The sequence below is a fragment of the Genypterus blacodes genome, unplaced genomic scaffold (genome assembly GCF_046128005.1).
Source record: "Genypterus blacodes isolate CSIRO-AG114 ecotype Tasmania unplaced genomic scaffold, CSIRO-AGI_Gbla_v1 ptg000564l_1, whole genome shotgun sequence".
Classification (NCBI taxonomy): domain Eukaryota; kingdom Metazoa; phylum Chordata; class Actinopteri; order Ophidiiformes; family Ophidiidae; genus Genypterus; species Genypterus blacodes.
Genome location: NW_027467303.1, coordinates 17501 through 38503, shown reverse-complemented (window position 1 = coordinate 38503; position 21003 = coordinate 17501). Strand labels below are relative to the sequence as shown.

At 45.8% G+C, this 21003-nt stretch overlaps 1 protein-coding gene and 1 pseudogene across 1 annotated transcript in view; both read left to right on the top strand.

The window, feature by feature from the left end:
* Nucleotides 1-571: 571 nt before the first annotated feature.
* LOC142990510 (leucine-rich repeat transmembrane neuronal protein 4 pseudogene) lies at nt 572-2185 on the top strand (annotated as a pseudogene).
* A 14867-nt stretch (nt 2186-17052) lies between these two features.
* The window catches only part of vsig8b (V-set and immunoglobulin domain containing 8b), a 5102-nt gene continuing 1151 nt past the window's right edge, over nt 17053-21003 (top strand). The window contains exons 1-7 of the mRNA XM_076140322.1: nt 17053-17179; nt 17373-17462; nt 19155-19324; nt 19496-19697; nt 19903-20061; nt 20149-20271; nt 20802-20940. Coding sequence (XP_075996437.1) covers nt 17390-17462; nt 19155-19324; nt 19496-19697; nt 19903-20061; nt 20149-20271; nt 20802-20940 — 866 coding nt within the window. The 5' untranslated portion in view covers nt 17053-17179; nt 17373-17389. The remainder of the gene's footprint in view (nt 17180-17372; nt 17463-19154; nt 19325-19495; nt 19698-19902; nt 20062-20148; nt 20272-20801; nt 20941-21003) is intronic.

Genomic DNA, 21003 nt, shown 5'->3' with positions numbered 1-21003 from the left:
AAGTAATTCGATTTTCTCCCCTAATTGAAGACGGGAGTGAGGCTCAGCGTATGTGAGGATGAGGAGCTTAGTTTAATGTGCTCTTCATCCTTTATTCCACAGGATTACTGCTCCCTTCATCACCATGGGTGAGTGCTCCTCTTCCTCTGCTTACTGTCTCACTTCTATCTGCTCAGACACACGGATCTACTCAGGGTATGCAGGTTGAATACTTCCACCTACAGCTGATGTGTTCTGCTCCTCATGTTTGAACAGGAATTGCACTAGATTATTGTTAATTTTCTGCAAATCTTAAATGTCAGATAAACATAAACAGAGCTTAGCATCAGTCTGTATTGTCTTCATACAAATGAGACATCAGACCTCAAGCTGCTCCAGCTTCTGTTTATACAACGACCCCCCCCCCCCCCCACACACACACACACACACACACACATCCCCCCACGCACCCACACACACACACACAGCCCACACACCCTCCTCCCTTCCTCTCTTCTTTCTATCTCTCTCAGCATAAGTCGGTCTTTTGATTTGCTCTCCCCCACCTTTTCCCCCCCCAACAGGTTCTTGGATGTTGGATTGGAGGTTATCTTGTCTTCTTCTGCAGGCAGCGTCTCTGCTGCTGCTCAGCGAGGGGGAGAGGATGTGCCCCATGAGTTGTCGCTGTGAGGGAAAGATTGTTTATTGCGAGTCTGGCATCTTCCAAGACATCCCAGAGAACCTCACCGCAGGATGCCAAGGTCTTTCTCTGCGCTACAACAACCTGCTGGTGCTGCTGCCCTACCAGTTTGCTCATCTCAACCAGCTCATCTGGCTCTACCTGGACCACAACTCCGTCAACGCCGTGGACGCCTTAGCCTTCCACGGCGTGCGGCGGCTCAAAGAGCTCATCCTCAGCTCCAACAAAATCAGCCATCTGCACAATAAGACATTCAGCGCCATCCCCAACCTCAGAAACCTGGATTTGTCCTACAATCAGCTTCAGATGCTTCAGCCCGGTCATTTCTACGGCCTGCGCAAGCTGCAGAACCTCCATCTTCGGTCTAACGGACTGAAACAAATCTTTGTCCGCACCTTTCTGGAATGCCGCAGCCTGGAGTTCCTTGATCTGGGGTACAACCGCCTGAGGAGCCTCACTCGCACGACATTCTTAGGGCTGTTTAAGTTGAAGGAGCTCCATTTAGAGCACAATCAATTCTCCAGGATTAATTTCTTTATTTTCCCGCGCCTTACCAACCTCCAGGCCCTTTACTTGCAATGGAACCGCATCCGATCGATCAATCAGGGCATGCCTTGGACCTGGCACAAACTACTGAAATTAGACCTTTCAGGGAATGAAATCCAAGTCTTGGACCCTGCTGTTTTCCAATGTATGCCAAACTTACAGATACTCAACCTTGAATCTAACAAGCTCAGCAGCGTGCCGGTGGAAGCCGTGGCTGCCTGGACTTCCTTGACTACCGTGAGCCTGGCCGGTAACTCGTGGGACTGCAGCCCCAGCATCTGTCCGCTCATGGGCTGGCTCAGAACCTTCAGGGACGCCAAGGACATCAGCATGATCTGCAGCAGCCCCAAGTCCCTGCAGGGTGAAAGGGTGACGGATGTAGCCAGGAACAACTCCATATGTGTGGATGCTGCCATTTCTTTCTCAACCGCTATTGTTGATATTCTGACTTCAGCGCCGGTTGCGAACGCCACGGCTCCCCCGCCTCCCCCTGATGGTTCAGACTGGAGTCGCCCCGATCCACCGGTACAGCGACTAACTCCTCCTCCTGTCCGCCCCAGAGCCACAGACAGAAAGACAACAGAGGCCACGACCCTGCTCTCCACACCGCCCTTCTCCCCTGAACCTTCCCCCTCATTTATCCCTGAGCTACAGTTTGAACACATGGCTTTCCATAAAATCATTGCGGGCAGCGTAGCCCTGTTCCTGTCAGTGTCATTGATCCTCCTGGTTATTTACGTCTCGTGGAGGCGCTACCCCAACACCATGAGGCAGCTGCAGCAGCACTCGGTCAACCACAAGCGCAGGAAAAAGGCCCGCAAGCAGGAGCAGGACCTGAACTCTCAGCTGCAAGAATACTACCTGAGCTACCACTCAAACTCTGAGACCATGGACTCTCTGGTGACCGAGGCCAGGCCGTGCACCTGCACCATCTCAGGATCCATAGAGTGTGAAGTCTGAGCTGCCCACTCCTGCATTCAGTGACTCACCGTTCCCCTCGCTAAGCAGGGGGAACAGAGCTGTGCCGCAGATTGATTGGTTCTGAGCTCCCAATGAGATGATAGACTTTGCGGTTGTGAGGTATCACTCCGGGGCAGAATACAATATAATTATGACGGCAGGAGAATGGAGAGATATATTTAGAGAGAGCTCATTACAGCACTGAGTGACAACGGGACAGTGAGGGGGTCAGGCAGGTCACATGATCCAGCTGTTACACTGGACCAGTAGAGACAGACAGACAGGTGGGAGGGAGGGAGGGAGGGAGGGAGGGGGGGATCGCATTCTCTGTCAGACTGGAACGCCATAGAAGAAGAAACAAAGCCACTTTTTACTCACTACCTTTGATTGACATATGTGGCTGTGTGTGTATGTGTGGCTGTGTGTGGCTGTGTGTGTGTATGTGTGTGTGTGTGCATCTTTGTGTATGCATACATGCTTTTGTATGTATGTGTATGTGTGTGTGTGTGTGTGTGTGTGCGTTTGTGTGTAAGATCCATTGGTTTTCGTACTCCTGACTTGTGATTGGTCAGAAGAATGAAGTGTGTGTGTGTGTGTCACCTAACCCTCACAGAAAACTACAGAACACATGAAACAACTCTACATTCTCCATCCAGTAGCAACGCCAATGAAAAACAGCGGCCAGGAGAGGGGGGCGGAGCCTCTGAGTCCTGCGACTTTATGCATGAATTCATCCTCCTAACTTAAGACGCTGTTCTCTGCTATACTACAACCACTTTAAATAACAATAAAGACTCTAATCTCATTGAGTTCTGGTCCCACATGAAGCTCCCTCTCCTCATCTCAGGACTTCCTGTCAGGTCCACTGAAGGACTGAGGCGTCCGGACACTGCTGCTCATCTTCATAAAGACTTTTGTACGGATCATCATCTGATCCCCTTCATTAGGAATATGCATTGTTTGTGTAAAGACGTAACACTTTGGGTTCGGGGTATTCTATGTGATGATGACTGTGCAATTAAACTACATGATGATTGATGTGTATTATGGGATGGAGCTTCACATTTCTCTGAAACGTCTGCAGCTGCATGAGAGCCTGACGGACATGTTTCCCATCAGCACCCTTGTTTTCCACCGTGTTCTCTCTCTCTCTCTCTCTCTGTTCTGTTCTGTCTTCTCTGTATGGAGAGGATAAACCTGAGGGGGTCGGGTTCAGACCCTGGGACCTCCTGGATGCTGTAGGAGGACTGTGTCAGATTGTGTTGTCAGTGTAACCGTGGGAAACCTTCCTCTTGTGTTAAACGTGGGTGTTTCCTAGAGGAGCCTGGTCTGTAGGCGTTCTGGGACATGAGATCTTTCAGCACAGCCATCTTGGTTGATTGGATGCTTACATGACAGCAGTCTGTGCTCGTCCGTGAGACACATTCAGTCGCTTCAACACTCTCTCCTATAATAACAGGTTCTCTGTTGCGGCTGGTTCTGCTCTGCAGTAAAGGAGAGAGAGAACAAAGGCGGCGTTACCATGGAACAGCCGATGTTCTGGGTCAAGGCACTTATGCCATTAAGGAAATATCAGACACGTCCTGCTCCGTCCTCCTACTGCTCTTAGCTTCTCTGGGCCAATTTGCCATGAAGAGAGAAAATGAAGAGAGAGGACGTGTGTGTGTGTGTGTGTGTGTGTGTGTGTGTGCTCGTGTGCGCGTGTGCGTGTGTGCGTGTGTGTGTGTGTGTGTGTGTGTGTGCGCGTGTGCGCGTGTGCGCGTGTGCGTGTGTGTGTGTGTGGACGTGGACAGACAGGAGGATGAAACCGCTCTGGTGGCAGCCGGTAGATCAGCTCCCCAAAAGGTGAAAACAACAATCCACTGCAGCTCCTCCTCCTCCTCCTCCTCCTCCTCCTCCTCCTCCTCTCTGAGAGACGCTCACAGAACAGCTGCAGGTTGTTGCACACTGGCTCATCTCATCTGCACATATGTGGCGCTGCTGACGGGTCAAAGGTCGTTCTGAAGAGACTCTCCTATAATTCACTCTGCGAGCATGACTCAGGGTTTGGTTGAGCTTCCAGGCTCACAGCCAGGACAATCTATATCCATATATTTACTTTACAGCACTCATGATGTATGGTATGTGTGTGTGTGTGTGTGTGTGTGCGTGTGTGTGTGTGTGTGTGCGTGTGTGTGTGTGTGTGTGTGTGTGTGTGTGTGTGTGTGTGTGTGAGAGATCAATTCCTTCTTGGGTCCAACAGAACATCTCAGCGTAAATACAAATATGTTCAATAATTAGGACAAATGATTTGCTGATGGCTTTCTGGCAGATATTGTAATTAGTGTTTGATTTGTCATATTGTGACTGATGGAGAGCCGCTCCCCCCACAGCCCCGTCGTGCTGCTGGAGGGAGAATGCTGATTAGAGGGAGTGTGGATCATTATGGGGCTTATTTATTTATCTGGGAGAGAAAGTGTGGGAGAGCAGAGCATCGACTGAGTACAGCTGGAACACAAACAACTCCCTCTCTCTCTCTCTCTCTCTCTCTCTCTCTCTCTCTCTCTCTCTCTCTCCTCTGGCAGAGAGGGAAAAGGTGGCTCACCAACTCACAATCAGGGAAATGAGAAATATCTTTAGCCCGGCTGAGAGGCACTTGAACGCCACGGAGGCCAAACTAAAGCTGAATCACTCAAACGACGCCTGAGAGAGAATTCAACTCTAAAAAGCATCAAATACTTTGTTTTAGTCAGAGCTAACTTTCTCTGCTCGCACTGGCATCAACCTGATTTACATCTCTCACCGGGGCTGTGTGTGTTTGTGTGTGTGTGTGTGTGTGTGTCTGTAACATTCTGCTAATCTTTGCCAAAGGTGATATTGTAAGAAAGCAGAATAATCCCGGTGAGAGTAAAGCGATTCTTCATCACAGCAGTTTGGTTTCCTTTGTATCTGAGGCGGCGTCGTGCACACTGAGCTTGACTCTTGTGTTGTGTCGAGGCTTACACAGCTTCGCTTAAACATACTTCATTATTCCACACGCCTGCCCTCCATCCTCTGGAACATTCTGTCAACAGTCATCAAGCAAGAAAAGTCAGAAAATGGACAAAATGAGCTCAGCAGGCAGGTGAGTCACTTTCTTTCTTTCTTTCTTTCTTTCTTTCTTTCTTTCTTTCTTTCTTTCTTTCTTTCTCTCTCTCTCTCTCTCTTTCTTTCTTTCTTTCCTTCCTTCCTTCCTTCCTTCCTTCCTTCCTTCCTTCCTTCCTTCCTTCCTTCCTTCCTTCCTTCTCCCTGACCCTGTATCATCCAGTGCTTGTCTCTCTCTAGAGGATCCATTTCAGAGTGTGACACTGAGGCTGTGACTCGCTCACACTGAGGTTTGACTCCATTATTCCGCTCTCTCACTGTTGTCTTCCTTTTTCTCTCCTGCTTTTTTTTAATCTCATGAAGAAGAACAAGAAACTCAGCGAGAGAGCAAGAAAGGAGATGTAGTCAGAGCGAGATGGAACACATTCCGTCTGGGCAGCCTGTGTGTCTCCCTGTCTCCCTGCCACCGCTCCTCCTCCTCCCACCATTATGCAGATGGTGCTCATTAGTATTCATAAAGTTTGGAACCAAAATACCTTTTATGTTAAACTCTATAAGCTCCAGCTCTGTTGTTAGACTTTACTACAGAGCGGGAAGGTGTCACATATAACTTTAACTCTTATTTATTGTAAGTTAATTAAGAATAGGAAGTGATTGGACGACATAAAAGATAAATATTGAGCCAAAACAGCAAATCTGCAGCTAAGTGATTCTGCTGTCCTTGACAAAGTCGCAGCATTTTCTGTCCCCATGCCGGAATTTCTGCTGCCCACAGCTGAATGAAGCACTTTCATATCAAACTGTTCACTCACATTCAGTTATCCTCCCTGTCTAACACACACCTACACACACACACACACACACTGTACATGCTGACTTCATGATGCAACTCTGGAGCATGGAGTGTGTGTTCCTCTGAGATGAAGCCTCTTTGTTTCATTGTTTCTTTGATTTATTTCCCCTGATTCCCCAACTGTTCCCCGCCCTGCACTGGGGAAATCAACGCAAAGCCGACAAGAATTAAATGTATAAGATTTATAAGAAAGGCATCCGGTCTTGTTGTTGTTTTCTGAGTAATAAAACATCACTATTTTGCCCATAATAAAGACGCCATGGCAGCGTCCACGGAGGATCCACCGCAGACGTGAGGAGGAAACTCATTTAATATGAACAAAAATAAACTTTGAGGGGCTGCTGGGTAGAAGACAGCAGCTCAGGAGACTTTAGAAGCTCCAAACTGATGCTGATGCAACCTGACATCATTCTCTGGGATATATAATCATCTATTTCAATTTTGAGGTGCAAGAGAGTGTAACACGTGTATCATAATTATTATATCATATTTTATTTTATTTTTTGTTTTGATTTATTTTATTTTATTTTTTAAATGTATTTAATTTATTTAAATGTATTTTATTTGAATTGACCTTATCTTATTTTATCTTATTCTAATTTAATTTATTTAATGTTGTTTAAATTTATTTTATTTTATCTAATTTTAATTTAATTTATTTAATGTTGTTTAAATTTATTTTATTTTATTTTATCTCATTTTAATTTAATTTATTTAATGTTGTTTAAATTTATCTTATTTTATCTCATTTAATTTAATTTATTTAATGTTGTGTAAATTTATTTATTTTATTATGTTTTTTTTATTTAATTTATTTGGTGTTTAAATTTATTTTATTTGATGATGTTTAAATTTATTTTATTTTATTTTATTTGATGTTGTTTTAATTTTATTTATTTTATGTTGTTCTAATTTTATTCAATTTTATTAAACGATTTATTTTATTTCATTGTATTTGTGGTTCTGATTAAACTCAGTTCTGTATCTGATCCAGTTTGAGCCCAGACAAAAAAACAATCAAGCTGGAAAATGTATGAAAAATCTGCAATAATTCTGAAATGTCTCTAACTTCTATATGATGAATGAGAGAATGAAATGTTGAGGATAATGGAATGAAAAGTGGAGATCTCCTCCCCTCTGATCCTAAGTGTGACATGATGAAGAGCTCTTACACAGAGTGGAGTTTAAAGCCTTTTTCTGATCATATATTTGCATATATGGCCAACAAATCTGTTCCATTTGTCCAGAGGCGTTATGTTGTGTGAGGCTGTAGAGTTTTAATGATTTGTTCACTTAGAAGTCAACTCTTTCTTGCATATTTTACACAAAGCTTTTTATTCCTGATTGCCTCATCGTCGCTCCTAAGTGCTCCTGCTGATTTCTGGAACCTGTTTTTCTTTGCACTCAGTTCCACCCACAATGCACTGGGCCCTGATTAATGAGCCACTGGAACTTAGGCTTTATCACAGACTTACTTCAATCTGTGTTAAGTCACACGCTTTTATCCACAGCCACACACACACACACACACACGCATACTGTATATATATATATGAGTTATTTAAATACAACACAAGAAAGGAAGACGTCTGCAGAGAACAATAAGAGGAAGTGCCCACAATGTGTTGTGGAACAACAGGACGTGTTGGTGCTAAGGGGCACCTGGGGGCCTGGAGGAGGTATAGAAAGAGAGAGAGAGATTTACCTTCTACAAAATAAAAGTGTAGACATTATCTCTGAGGCTGTGTGAGTTTGGTCTTTAAGCGCCTTTTAAAGACGGCCAGGTACTCAGGGGTTTAGTAAGTCACTCCTGCACCCCAGGAGCACAGAGGCAAAGCGTCTGGACGGAGAGTTAGAGCCTCATTGGGCCGCTGGCGTCAGGCGCTGTTTGTTTACACGATATTTATGAGGTGAACACACAGCCAGGTTCAACGTGGGTCAAGCTGTTTGGTCCAGAGAAGAGAAGAGTAACTTTGTACTCCAGCACCACAACAAAAAGAGCTTTTAAATACTCAACCAGCAGAGCCCTGCCCTTATAGAGGCGAGTGAGCTCCGTCCTGACTGTAATGCTAACAGCAGTAATGTAGTGTTAGTGTGTTAGTGTGTTAGTGGAGCTGCAGCTCTAATGGAGACGGAGCTGCAGGGGAAGTGAAGGGAGCAGCGGCAGCATCAGTCAGTGTAGAGCTGCTGTGTGTGTGTGTGTGTGTGTGTGTGTGTGTGTGAGTGCTAGGACCAAGATTCATACCTGGGTACTGCATCTTATTATGTTCAACCAATTCTAATGAAGAAATTGAAATGAGCAAGAATCTGTATACGTTTAACTTTGGCCCATGTGATGATGTTATTATTATTAGACTAAGTATCATCAGAGTAGCAATTAAAATGATGTAATAAGCAATAGTAAGCAATAATAAGCAGTAATAAACAGTAATACTGTGCACTTTGATGTTGTATGTGTCTGGTCTCCACAGATCGACCGAAGCCCCTCAGGCTGAGCGCTCTGGGCTCCTCGGCTGCTGCGTGAATGATGGCAGAATTAGTGCAGCAGCAGCCTCCAGTGCTGCGAAACTTCCTAATAAAGATAAAGAGAGGCAAAGTGTCTTTATTACCACAGAGACTCCAAACCCAGGGCTGTTAAAGGGACGGAAAACAAGTTAGAGGGGAGTGAATGGGCGCTGGATCATTATTAGATCACTTTTAACAAGTTATGACAGGATGTTCCCCACTTTCTCCTGAGTACAAGATTCTTCTTCTGTTCTTCACAAAACACCTGGAAGGATTCTCTAGGCTTGTTTCAACCTCTGATGGCAACAAAGGAGCTCAGACGACATCAACAAGCCTCTGGCCGAGCTTAGACTGTGGCATGAATTAGAACGCCACATGTTAGCCACTGCCTAGTTGATAATTAGAGCAGAAATCCTTCAGCAGAGTGAAGTGAAGTGATCATTCTGTGTGTAACAAAGGGAAGCGGCTAAGTTATAATCCTACTACAGCTCCCATATGGCTGTGGTCGAGGCTGGAGAGTTGAGGCTCTTGAAAGATGCTGGATGTTTGTTTGCAGCTGTGGCCTGGAGGAGGAGAAGCACCGAGCCCCCCAGAGACCAGACAGCCTGGTCCTCAGAGAACAGAGAACAGAGCCCACGGTTCACTTGGATGGTCATCGTTAAACGTCTGGAGGCAATTTTACTGTTCGCTGAACTTTGTTGTCATTTGTTTCCCACTGAGCTGCGCTGTAAAAAAAAAAACATTCCCAACTGAAATCCTAACATCTACATGGTGGAACGGCCAAAGAGAAGTAGAACCAAACCCCTCCGTTCCCCCCGTAGTGGACTGAGGCAGTGGGAGAGCCGGCCCTGTGAGAAGTCGTCTGTGAGTCATTGGTATTGATCGCTGCTCATTTTAAGAATGCCATACATTGCACTTTTAAGGAGAGTTGACGGAGCGTCCCCTCCTCTTCATCATCCTTCATCCCTGCTGCTGCTGCTGGTGTCAGACCTGCTAACCTTACTGGCACTCTGTTGTTTTTATGTTCTCCCTATTAGAGCCGAGCGTGCAGAGCATATTGATTCCCTAATAGCGGAGCCACAATGTGTCTTAGCGTAGCATTTATTAGCACCTGCCTGTTTGCTTTATTTGGGTCTTTGAACGCCTCAATTTGGAAACATGGAGCCAAACTCCACCGTGAGAGACGAGCTGTCGTTCCCTCCTCATCCCTGGAATGTGATTCCTTCTTCCACTCCCATAATTGAGTGTGTTTGTGTATCCAGGGCAGCAGGTCCTGTACCTTTCTGTTTGTTTACATACTGAGCTCTGTAACTTTGCATTCTGCTGAAGAGGTGTTTCCTGCTTCTATACCGAGTCAGAAACAGGAAACAGCAAATCACCATAATCCTGATTACTGAAGCTGGAATTTGTGATTTCATTCATTTGCGTCCCACTGATTACAATTTGCTTCTGTTGACTTAATTGCTCCTTTTGTTGGGGGAATAATAGAATTCATCACAGCTTTGGAGAATGTTTGCATGGTTTTGGTTCAAGCTGCTTGATTTCCATGTTATTGTGTTACGCAATATGCAAATACCTCACAGGAATTGTTAATATTCATGCACCCTGTCCTTAATGTGATCATCTCTGTAACGCCGTGATAATCTGGGTGGTCATGCACAAAGAGTGTGTGTGTGTGTGTGTGTGTCAGAGCAAAGAGCTGAGGCCTGGATTCACTCTGACTCTCTGAGAGAGGAGAGGGAGGGAGAGGAGGGTGGGTTAGGGTTTGACCAACAACACAGAGAGAGAGAAGATGCTTTATGTGGAAATATATCCAAAGATTAAATTAGATTATGTTAGATTAGATTAGATTGGATTAGATTATGTTGCAAATAATCTGTAATCTGTCATTGGTAAACAAACCTGATCTGTTTCATTGACATTGGTGTCTAATGGGAGAAATTGACATTTATTGAAATAATGGACAGCAGAATCCCTCTAGGAGCCACAGGTACACACACACACACACACACACTGGCCACTCCAGATCAGCTTTTCATCTTTCTGAGGTGAAGCCAAGTGAAGTAAAGTGTCTATGCTTCCCCACATCACACAGAGTCTCAGAGTCTCAGAGTCTCAGAGTCTTTACAGGCCCACAAACCAACAGCTCCCAACTAGAGAGACGAGGAAAAACTCCCTAACACGCATAAAGAGAAGCTTGGGAGAAGAGCAAAGAGACAGATGAGACGTACTCATACAGGAAATAGAAGAAATAAAAGCCTGGAATGAGTTCACACTGATGAGGTCACTATAAATCATGAAGTGACTGAAGGGCCTCACTGCGGGAAGCACGTGATCACTGCTTGATTGACAATTAGATGCAGCCGTGACTGCGACACCGTGGCAGCCATCACTGACAGTGTCCATCATTCTGCTCTCACACACACACACACACACACACACACACACACACACACACACACACCACAGGTCTGGATCTGAACCCAGGACCCAGGACCCAGGACTCCACGCTGCCCCAGGTCTTCATGCATTAAATAACAGTCCTTGTTTACATCTTTAATGAGGCAGCATATATTATGACATCATTTACATTATTGAAGAGGCCAATGATGATCTATAAAACGCCCTGCTGTGTGAATGTAACCTCGGTTTATTTACACAGCGACTTATTCAAACCCTCATAAATCTTCATGAACATCGAGCGCCTGAGTCGACTTCTCTCACTTCCACCGCCCTGTTATTGAACATTCAGCACCATAATTACAAATGAGGATGTTTGTTGTTTTCAGTGAGCATCTGTATTCCCTAGACTGAGCCTGACCAAGTCTGCAAACATCCAGTCAGCCTGGATGAGCAGAGCTGAGGCTGATCCTTCACCACCTGGCACTGAGCTTTGATGCTTTCTAACACATTTTACTGTCTAAGGGTATTTATAGTATTGAGTGTTGATGTCAGGACGTCTTGTTGCGTCACTGTTGCATCACTGTTCTGAACCTGTTACCCTGTCATGTTAAAGCTGGCCTGTATCTTTTGTTATTTAAGCTCATAACTCTTTATAAACACATCACAGATACACAGCAACGCTCACGATTATTCTAGACACCTGAACCATGAGATTCCATGAGTTGAAAGAAAAGGAATGCGCTCCATCTCGCCCCCTAGCGGTGCATTCATGTCACAATCACTGAATCACTGCGTCAACACGAGCAGAGTAGTGCCACAATCAGGCTAAAGCTTCAATATCGTTCCTGCCTTGGATTTCTTTAGAAGAGCAAATAAATCTGAATCCACCACTTTCTTCCCACGGTATGAAAACACACAAACAAACCTCCTAAACTGTGTTTAGCTTCACAGAGCAGAGCAGCCGGTCAGAGCTCAGACCTCAGCTTTCTGCCCAGCCGGACATTTAAACACACACACACACACCATCAAATCATTTTCTCGGCCAGAGCTCCGCCAAAATATTGAATAAATTAGCAAACTTACCGGCATTTTGAAGCTTGCAATGTCCTGAAACGACCACCACCAAGATGGGGGCGCTGTCACGTAATCGCCCTCCCATTCTCATGTCTCCGTCACTGATTGGACAAATGGCGCGAGCAAGGCGTCGATCTGAAGCTTAGAAGCGCTGCTATTGGATTAAACCCCCGTCAATCAAATTGGCTTCCCCCGTTAAAATGAACTTCAAATATAAAGTTCGGAGCTTTGTTTCTGTAAATATATGACTTATAAAACTTATTTTAACCTTCCTGAATAGTTTACGCCTCCAGCTCACGGAAAACGACCTCAATTTTTAACAGTTTGTTTTATAAATGCTGTGGAAAGTTATTGATATAAAAGTATAAAAATCTCATGTTTGTTTACGGAAAAGGTGTGTGTGTGTGTGTGTGTGTGAGAGAGAGAGAGAGAGAAAGAGAGAGAGAGAGAAAGAGAGAGAGAGAGAGAGAGAGAAAGAGAGAGAGTCATTTTATTAGTGCATGGTATCGACCACCACGTTCTGATCCAAACAAGCTAAATTCTTTCATTTATAACTCAGAACCAATAACAAGCACGGGCAACAACAGAAGATTGAAAATGTGACCCCTCATCCTGTTGTTGCTGTTTCGCTGAAATTGCTGCTGGATGCTGCTTATCAATGAACGATACAAGAGACAATAAAGCAAAACATCAGGCTTGTTTTAATCATCAGACTGCGTTTTTTTTCTTCTTCTCTGGCTTCTCAGCACAGCAGGGGGGCCAGACAGTTTTTACAGGAATATTCATCTTAATTCTTACTTTTGGAAATAACACAGCATGAGAGAGAAACACGATTTATTGAGCTGACACTGCAAATGATCCTGTAAGTCCTGCATGGGTGAGGGAAATGTCAGAGAGAGAGAGGGGGGGGGAGAGGGAGAAAGGGGGGAGGGAGAGAGAGAGAGAGAGAGAGAGAGAGAGAGAGAGAGAGAGAGACAGGGAGAGACAGGGAGAGACAGAGATGTGAAGTTTCTCTATCACAGAGTAGCGTTTCCACTCCCAGCGAGGCTTGGGGGCCTTCTCTCTGTGGACTGTGTCTGTCTCTGTGTGTGTGCGTGTCTCTCAGTGTGTGTGTGTGCGTGTCTGTCTCTGTGCCAGGCTCCACTGGGTTTAGCAGAAGAAGCACAATTTATTGGATTACTGGGTCCATCGTCTCTGCTGAACTAGCTGGAGGGTGCACACGTGTGTGTGTGTGTGTGTGTGTGTGTGTGTGTGTGTGTGTGTATGGGGGCTACATGGCGGGTGGGCACCTTGTGAATCAAAGGATGGACAGACATGTGAGTCGTTCATACCTAATCAATCCCCTCTCTGGGTTTCCTCTGCCTGCTCAGGCTCAGCTGTGAGGCTCAGCTAAGCAGGATGGGGGGGAGCGTCTATCAGACCACCAAACAGGCTTTAACTGCACCTGTCTGATTTCACTCCCTGGTCAGAGTTTTGTCTGAGCAGGCAGGATAAGGCTTGGCAAACATCCTCAGTTGGACGGCTTGGTCCTGATGATGTAACGCCCCATAAGAGTCCAAACCCTGACCAACATTCACAGGGGAAGTAATTTACTGTCACAAAAAGCCTCTCTGCCTGTGTCCTTGGTGCTATTCTGTGTAGTAACCCTGCTCACCCTTCAGCTTCCTGCAGGATGGTGTATTTTTAAGCTGGAGTGAATCTTCTGCTCTCTTCTGCTCTCTATTTGCGTCTCGTCTTCGCGTTCTAGTTTCTCCTTGGGATTTCTTTAACTGAGGCTGTAAATGCAGAGCTGCACAGGAGAGTGTAGCTTCAGAGTTTATTTACACGCTGTGATAGTTTAGACTGTTTAGGAAGAAGTGAGTGAAGTCCTTGTATTTCTGCATCACTCAGCCGTAACCTTAGCCTGTAGCCTTTAGCCTGTAGCCTTTAGCCTTTAGCAGAGTCACAGTGACAGACAGACAGACAGACAGACAGACAGACAGACAGACAGACAGACAGACAGAGATGTGACCAAACACAAACTAATGAACCTCTCAATGATTAAACTGAACAAAGGCATGAATCCTTCATAGTTCCGGCTGGTATCTGAACCTTAACCGCCCTTCAGGTCATTCCACAACATCTCTATTGGGTTCAAGTCCAAACATTCCAAAACCATTCAAGACATTCTCTTTGTAGTCACTTTATAATTTCTTGATAAAGATATAAGAAATGTCAGTCTATGTGCGCTTTAAAAGAGATTCTTGTAAATGATTATGAGGTTTAGCCTTGACAGAGGAACCACAGGTCATCATGTATGTGCACACTGAGGGCAAACACACACACCTGTCATCTCTTCAACTGTTAGTGTTCAACTAACAATAACAGAGAAGAAGAATAAAGACATCTTCACCCACAATAACAGAATTGATCCATAAATAGTTTAGATTGGATTCAGGCAGAGGAGCCCAGGTGCCCACACATGCAGAGCCTCACTTTAAAGGGTTAATGACTGTAACACGGATGAAAAAAATAGTGATCAAAGGCGAAGCCGGCCAGCCGTGTGATTCTGCAGGGATGTGCCCTTCCTGACTTTGTTACAGAGAAGAAGAATCAAACAGATTGGTAGGAAATGTAGCATTTGGCTCTTTTGTTCTCTGTGCGGCAAAATCAAGCTGAGCTCAAATCACAATAAAGTTGGAAAGAAGAAGCAATCATACCGGTTTCTCCGTGCACCAAGAGAACAATTAGAAAGGAATGACGATTGGCAACCGCAAGCACAATGTTGCTACGCGTGTATTCATTACCACACAGCACAACTAGCATCGCCCCGGCTGCACACTGTGGGCTTATGATGGCCAAGATGTCTGTGAATAATGAGCCATTGTTGCGAAGGAGACAAAAGATCAATTTCCCTGTCAGGGTGGACGTTTTAATTGCTGGGACTGTGTGTGTGTGTGTGAGTGTTGCTGGTGGCAGGATTCCTCTCACGTCGCTCTTTGAGGGGGTGACTGACTGCCTCGCTCCGCCAGAAGTCACATCCTTATGTCCCGGTGGCGTTCCACCTTAAAAAAGACAAATTTATGTCCCTAACTGTCTCCCTGACATTGTCGCACCGTGAGTCAGGCTGTTTGACATTTCAAAGCCTGACCGTTGGCGTCCCCGCCTCTCTGTAGCTTCTCCTCGCCCTGCTTTGGTCATTTGTTTGCCTCCCTGCTGGGCTGTTTACTTGTAATTTGGACATCTGTCAACGAGGTTTGTTTGCTACCCCGTGGTGTGATTAGATCTACCTTTGCCAAATCTGGAGGATGGATGAGGTTATCTCAGATTCTAGGATGCAACACACAGCCGCGCTTAAGCCTCCTCTCATCCCGGAAGCTTAGTGGGATGATTAAGAACGGGCCGGGGCCAAAGCGACGCTGCGAAGACGAACGCAACGAGCAGAGCAGATTCAGCCCGGTGACCACCAACGTATTCATCATGTCTGCTGAAAGGCGTTCCTCCACTTTATTGGCGTCTCCCTGCGTCACTTTGTCCCGACACACCTGCTGCCAGAAACTCCTCGTTCCACCCGCGGAGGAGAGGCAGGCAATTAAGCACCAGCTGGTAAAACAGCCGTACTGCAAAGACTCACACACACACACACACACACGCGACCTTACACGAACACACTCACGTAGAGGGAAGGCTTTACGGTGAGGAGGATGAGGAGGAGGGGGAGGGGGAGGAGGGGCTGTGGCTTTAAATCTGCTGTGTGATCATGCTTCCTCTTGAGCGTTACTAATTTGTTCATCTCCTTAATGAACATTATTGGCAGCATGGCATTAACGCAGCACTTACTGTAAGTTTCCTAATGGCTTACGTCACGCTCCATCACACACACTCTCACACAATCAATACCGAATAATTTCCCCTCCCAACCCAACTTCTTCACATTGAAACCTCCTCCTCCCTCTCTGAGTTGTGGTCCACTGTGGAGTTTCACTCAAGCATTGTGGCTTCAGCAACACAAATCAATCTCACTCTTTTGCTCAATCATTTACCGCTGATAAGCAGTTGTGTGCCGCTTCATGTAGCACCTCCTGGAGCAATTTATGATGTGTGTGATAAGCTTAATCATGGTATAAAGGCCTTATTTGGAGGCCAAGGCTGCAGCAGCTGCAGTATTTGCGCCACAGTTTTGCAGCTCTAGCAGAGCGTTGGCACAGCGCCTCTGAATGTGTGTCTGTGACAACAATGTGTGTGTGCTTGTATGGGTGTGACCGGAGGGTGGAGCACGTCACCGCTGGAGGAAAGAAAAGTACCTTGCAGGGCTAAACAAGAAAAGTTACAAGTCGTATTTAAATAATGCAAGGAACTGAAGTTTGCATAATTCAAATGAAGCGCAAAGCAAATCTTCTTTTACATCGGGATGGAATGCAGGTGTGTGTGTGTGTGTGTGTGTGTGTGTGTGTGGCAGTCATATCATCATTTGTGATTCGGGATCATTTCCTGCTTCCCTATATTTCATATCTAAACCAAACCCACATTTATAATTCCTCAGCTTCTCCCTCTAAGCTCAGTCACACACAGGCTGTCATCACATGTATGGACTCATATAAAAACATACATTAGGACGTCAGATGAAGAGAGACGCGTATGAACTGACAGTAAAGAAACAAACATGTCTAAGTTGAGTTATGATGCCGGCGTCCTCCCTGGTTGAAGAAGCAGCGCGGCCACATAGTTGTTGAGTTGCTCACAAACCCTGGCAGCTAATCATTAATCTATGTCACCAGCTGCTGCACTTAGACCCGCCGCTAACAGAAACACACTGAAACACGTAGAGAACACATTGCTTCTTTGTCAGCGGCTGTGTGAGTCAGTTCATGTCCTCCAAAACAAATCACTGTGGTGAGGACACAGATGGAGAGATGTTTAGTTTGATGTGAGCTTTAGGAAGAAGCAGCTTTAGGAGGAAGCTTTAGGAGTGGCCAGATGCACTATGGACAGAGAGGGCGTGGCCTCAGTCACTGCTGCTGGTTTCACCTGAGAGCAAAATAGGCTCCCCCCCACACACACACACACACACACACAGACACAGAGTGCTCTCACTGGATTATTTCTCTTTTCTAAAGGTGCGTTTGATCTCTTACATGTTAACCTTCACGTTGGCCTGCTGTGCCTCTCTTTGTAGACTGCAGTCCTCCTTCTCTTTAAAAGCTGTAGAGTTTGTTGTAATGTGTTCTGTTGAATGAGATCACATCCAGGACATGAGGACGGCGTACAGATCTGTCATTGAGAAGTCTTTCTGTGAATGATTCTCTGCAGTTGGCCCCGGGGTTAGAATGGAGTGTGTGTTCACAGGCGGGAGGCTGAAGGTGGCTGTGCTGTTTCTCCTCACAATCCAGCTGAAGACAGGTGAGTGCCACTCTGTGTTAACCTGTACTTAGATCCTTTAGACGATGGTGTCGAGTCTCTGTGTTGTGTGAGGCTCCGGTGTGTGTGAGGCTCGGCCTGTCTGACCTGCTCCATGCATGTGGGTATCAATCACATGGTAGATGTTCACTGGACTGTGTACATACGGGACAGAGTGTGTGACAGCTTTGACTGCTCTTGCTTTGATCGTATCTGTTGCCTTCTTGTTAAGAGTCGAGCAGCTGTGTGCGTCAGGAAATACCTGCCAGAGGTTTGGTAAACGTTTAACCTGTGAGACTTTGTTGTCCCTTAACCTGGACTTGTCCCTTAACCTGGACTTGTCCCTTAACCTGGACTTGTCCCAGGCATCAAACTGCCTGAACGAAGTCAAAACTGGAACTGACATTAAACAAAATCCAAATAAACGGCATTCCTATTGATCACATGCCATTCATACACACACACACCCGCTCAACCCAACAGTGTGTGTGGGTGTGTGTGTGTGTCCCACAAAGCCAACGCCTTCCAAAACCAATAGTTTGCTGTGGAATCCAATGTAGTTTTGTTTTCATTTGATGGTAACTTTAGACCTGTGAAAGTGAGTTTCAGCAGTTTTGAGTCTTTGTTTGTTGTTGATTGCCTGAGCGAGACAGTCTAGACACGTGACACACACTGTGTGTGTGTGTGTGTGTGTGTGTCTAAGAATTCCAGTTTTTCTCCTCCTTGTTGTCCCAAATGTCGTAAATCTCTATGACGTCTAGGCTTTTGTTGTAGTTTCTCTCCAGGGTTTTTCTATTTTATCAGAATACTTTGAGAATTATTTAAGAATGTTCAATAGGGGTTTGAATTTACTTCATATTCATATTTTGTCAAATCCATCAAAAACATGAAATCATAAAAGCATCTGGTAGGAAAAATAGTGTGTGTGTGTGTGTGTGTGTGTGTGTGTGTGTGTGTGTGCTCACCATGTAATCTGTCCCATTTCCCTGACAGGGCTCATATAAACATGTGACTGCTCCATGTAAGCTCGCTCTTCTTCTACACATCACATCTGTTGTTTACATGCTTTCATAAATGCCTCCTTTTGTTGCCGAGGCTCTTGAGTGCTTTCAGGGCCTTGAACAGAATCTACTCATGCGTGGTGTCAGAAAAAGGCCAAAGATAATTTGTCAGCCTGGTTCATTAAGATGCAAAGTGGAGGTTAAACACTGAAGTGATGAGCGAGACGCTGAAGGACAGAAGCACAAAGAACATAATGACTTCAGCTTTCAACTTCTTTCAATGAATGTCAAGGTTTCAGTTATAATTAGGATATATGGTCATAGCTAATGCTGCCACTTGTCAAGGAGAATTTACATGTTTATTGAGTATTCAGTGTGGATCGTTATGCTGGCAATATATTTCTAACAAGTAATGAGCCTTGAGACTTTGAAATTAATATATAACTGCTTTTCACAATAATACTCCCTAATATTCCAGCTCCAAAGCCTCAAATCTCCAGTTCTCGCTTTGACTTAAGAGGCCAATTAGTCTCAGATCAGCACTCCTTCTCTGTTTACCAACGCTGGCCCAGAGCTTGAATACTTTTAAGCACTGGAGAAATGAGTTTGATATTTCTGCGATCAGAAGAAGTTATTCTGAAAGTTGGTTTCATCAGAGTTGTTGTCAGAAAGATGATTTGATTTGTTCCCATAGATGTGACGGAGGCCATGCAGGTGACCTCCGACGGCCCACAGACCATCAAAAGGGCCCAGGGGGAGAAGGTCACCCTGGGCTGCACCTACAGCCCCGGAGCTGAAGACAACGGAGAGCTGGACATCGAGTGGCTCAACGTCAGCCCAGACATGACGCAGAAAGACAAACTGGTGAGTGTGACGTTCCCAGGAGAGAGAGACGATGTGAAAAACAGGTCTGGGTGGATGAGTTGTTAATCTAGTATTACGAATACCCAATCTTTCTGAGCTCAGCTGGGTTCCACAGTGGATAAACCTGCTTTCAGGGCGTGCTGCTGACACTCAAAGCAATCTGTGTGTCAGCTCTTATCATATGCAGGGGGAAAGACCATCCACTACGGCGACGCCGGCCTGTCCAACAGGTTAAACTTCATCACAAACCCCAACCTGGGAGACGCCTCCATCTCCATCAGCGACATCCGGCTCTTGGACACGGCCACCTACCAGTGCAAAGTCAAGAAGATGCCCGGTGTTGACATGCGGAAAGTCACTCTGGTGGTGATGCGTAAGGAGGAATTTGTTTTGACTTGTTGTACCAGTTTCTCAGCTGTCAGCCTGTGCTTTTACCTGTGACTCTCTGTCAGATGGAATGTTGAAAGCTTCCTTCCCTTTCCCCTCCCTCGGGTGAATCGCACTTCAAACCCTGCCAACATGAACCAAAACGTTCTGGCTTCTCTATAAAGGTCCACTCTGACTGTTTCCCTCTCTAGATCGCCCGTCAGTGCCAAAGTGTTGGGTTGAAGGCAGTGAAGAGAAAAATGGCCCAGTCTCCCTGCGCTGCAATTCCCATCAGGGATCCACTCCTTTGACTTACACGTGGAGGAGAGAGAGCGGGGGTTCCATTCCCCCCCCGCCCACCGCCATACAGGGTGAGGAGACGACTTCAGAGAACAGACGCGTCTCTGTGTGCAGCATCACATCACATCACTATGTAATGTGTCTGTTCTGTCATTCAGACCCGCAGACCGGGGAGCTGCTGATAAGGAACCACTCCGACAGCTATGTGGGGAATTACGTGTGTGAAGTGCAAAATGCTGTCGGCAAAGCACAATGCAAATACACACTGCACGCTTACAACCGTGAGTAATCAGCTTCAGGGGCGCTGGCGCTAATACTACCCTCAAACACATGGATACACGAGCGTAGTATCTTACTTCCTGTACTGTGGTCTGAGCTGAACTGTCTGAGGAATCTATATCTGATCACATCTCCACTGAAACTCATTACAGCTTCAGGTCTGAACACATCCTGCTCACACTTCATCCAAATTGGAACACAAATCATCTTGTTTTGAAGCAGAAAATCATTTCAGTAAAGTTCCTTCACATAATCGAACACAGGAGGACTTTAATGTGGAGCCCAACCCAGCAGGTCTCTGTGCCTCAATCCATAGCTCTCACCTGGTGGCCACATAACCTGAGAGCTACTTGGAATACCAGGTGAGGGAGGAAGGAGCTGGATTGGGTTCACCTAGGTCTGGAAACCTCCAACATCATCTCCAAACATTGAGCCATACTTTGTGTCCTTGACCTTTCCTGTCCAATATTGCATGTAAACCTGATGTTTGGTGCTGGTGTTTCTTTTCTAAACCTCATTTCCACTCCTCCAGCCCCCAACAAAGCAGGGATCATAGCCGGGGCTGTGATCGGCGCTCTGCTGCTGCTGCTGCTCCTCCTTCTGCTCATCTGGCTCCTGATCTGCTGCTGCAATAAGAGACGCTACCAGAAAGAGATGCACAACGAAATCATGTAAGGAGGCTGAGCTGAGCTGAAATCTGAAATGATCCCAATCAAAGTAGCGTGTGACTGAGA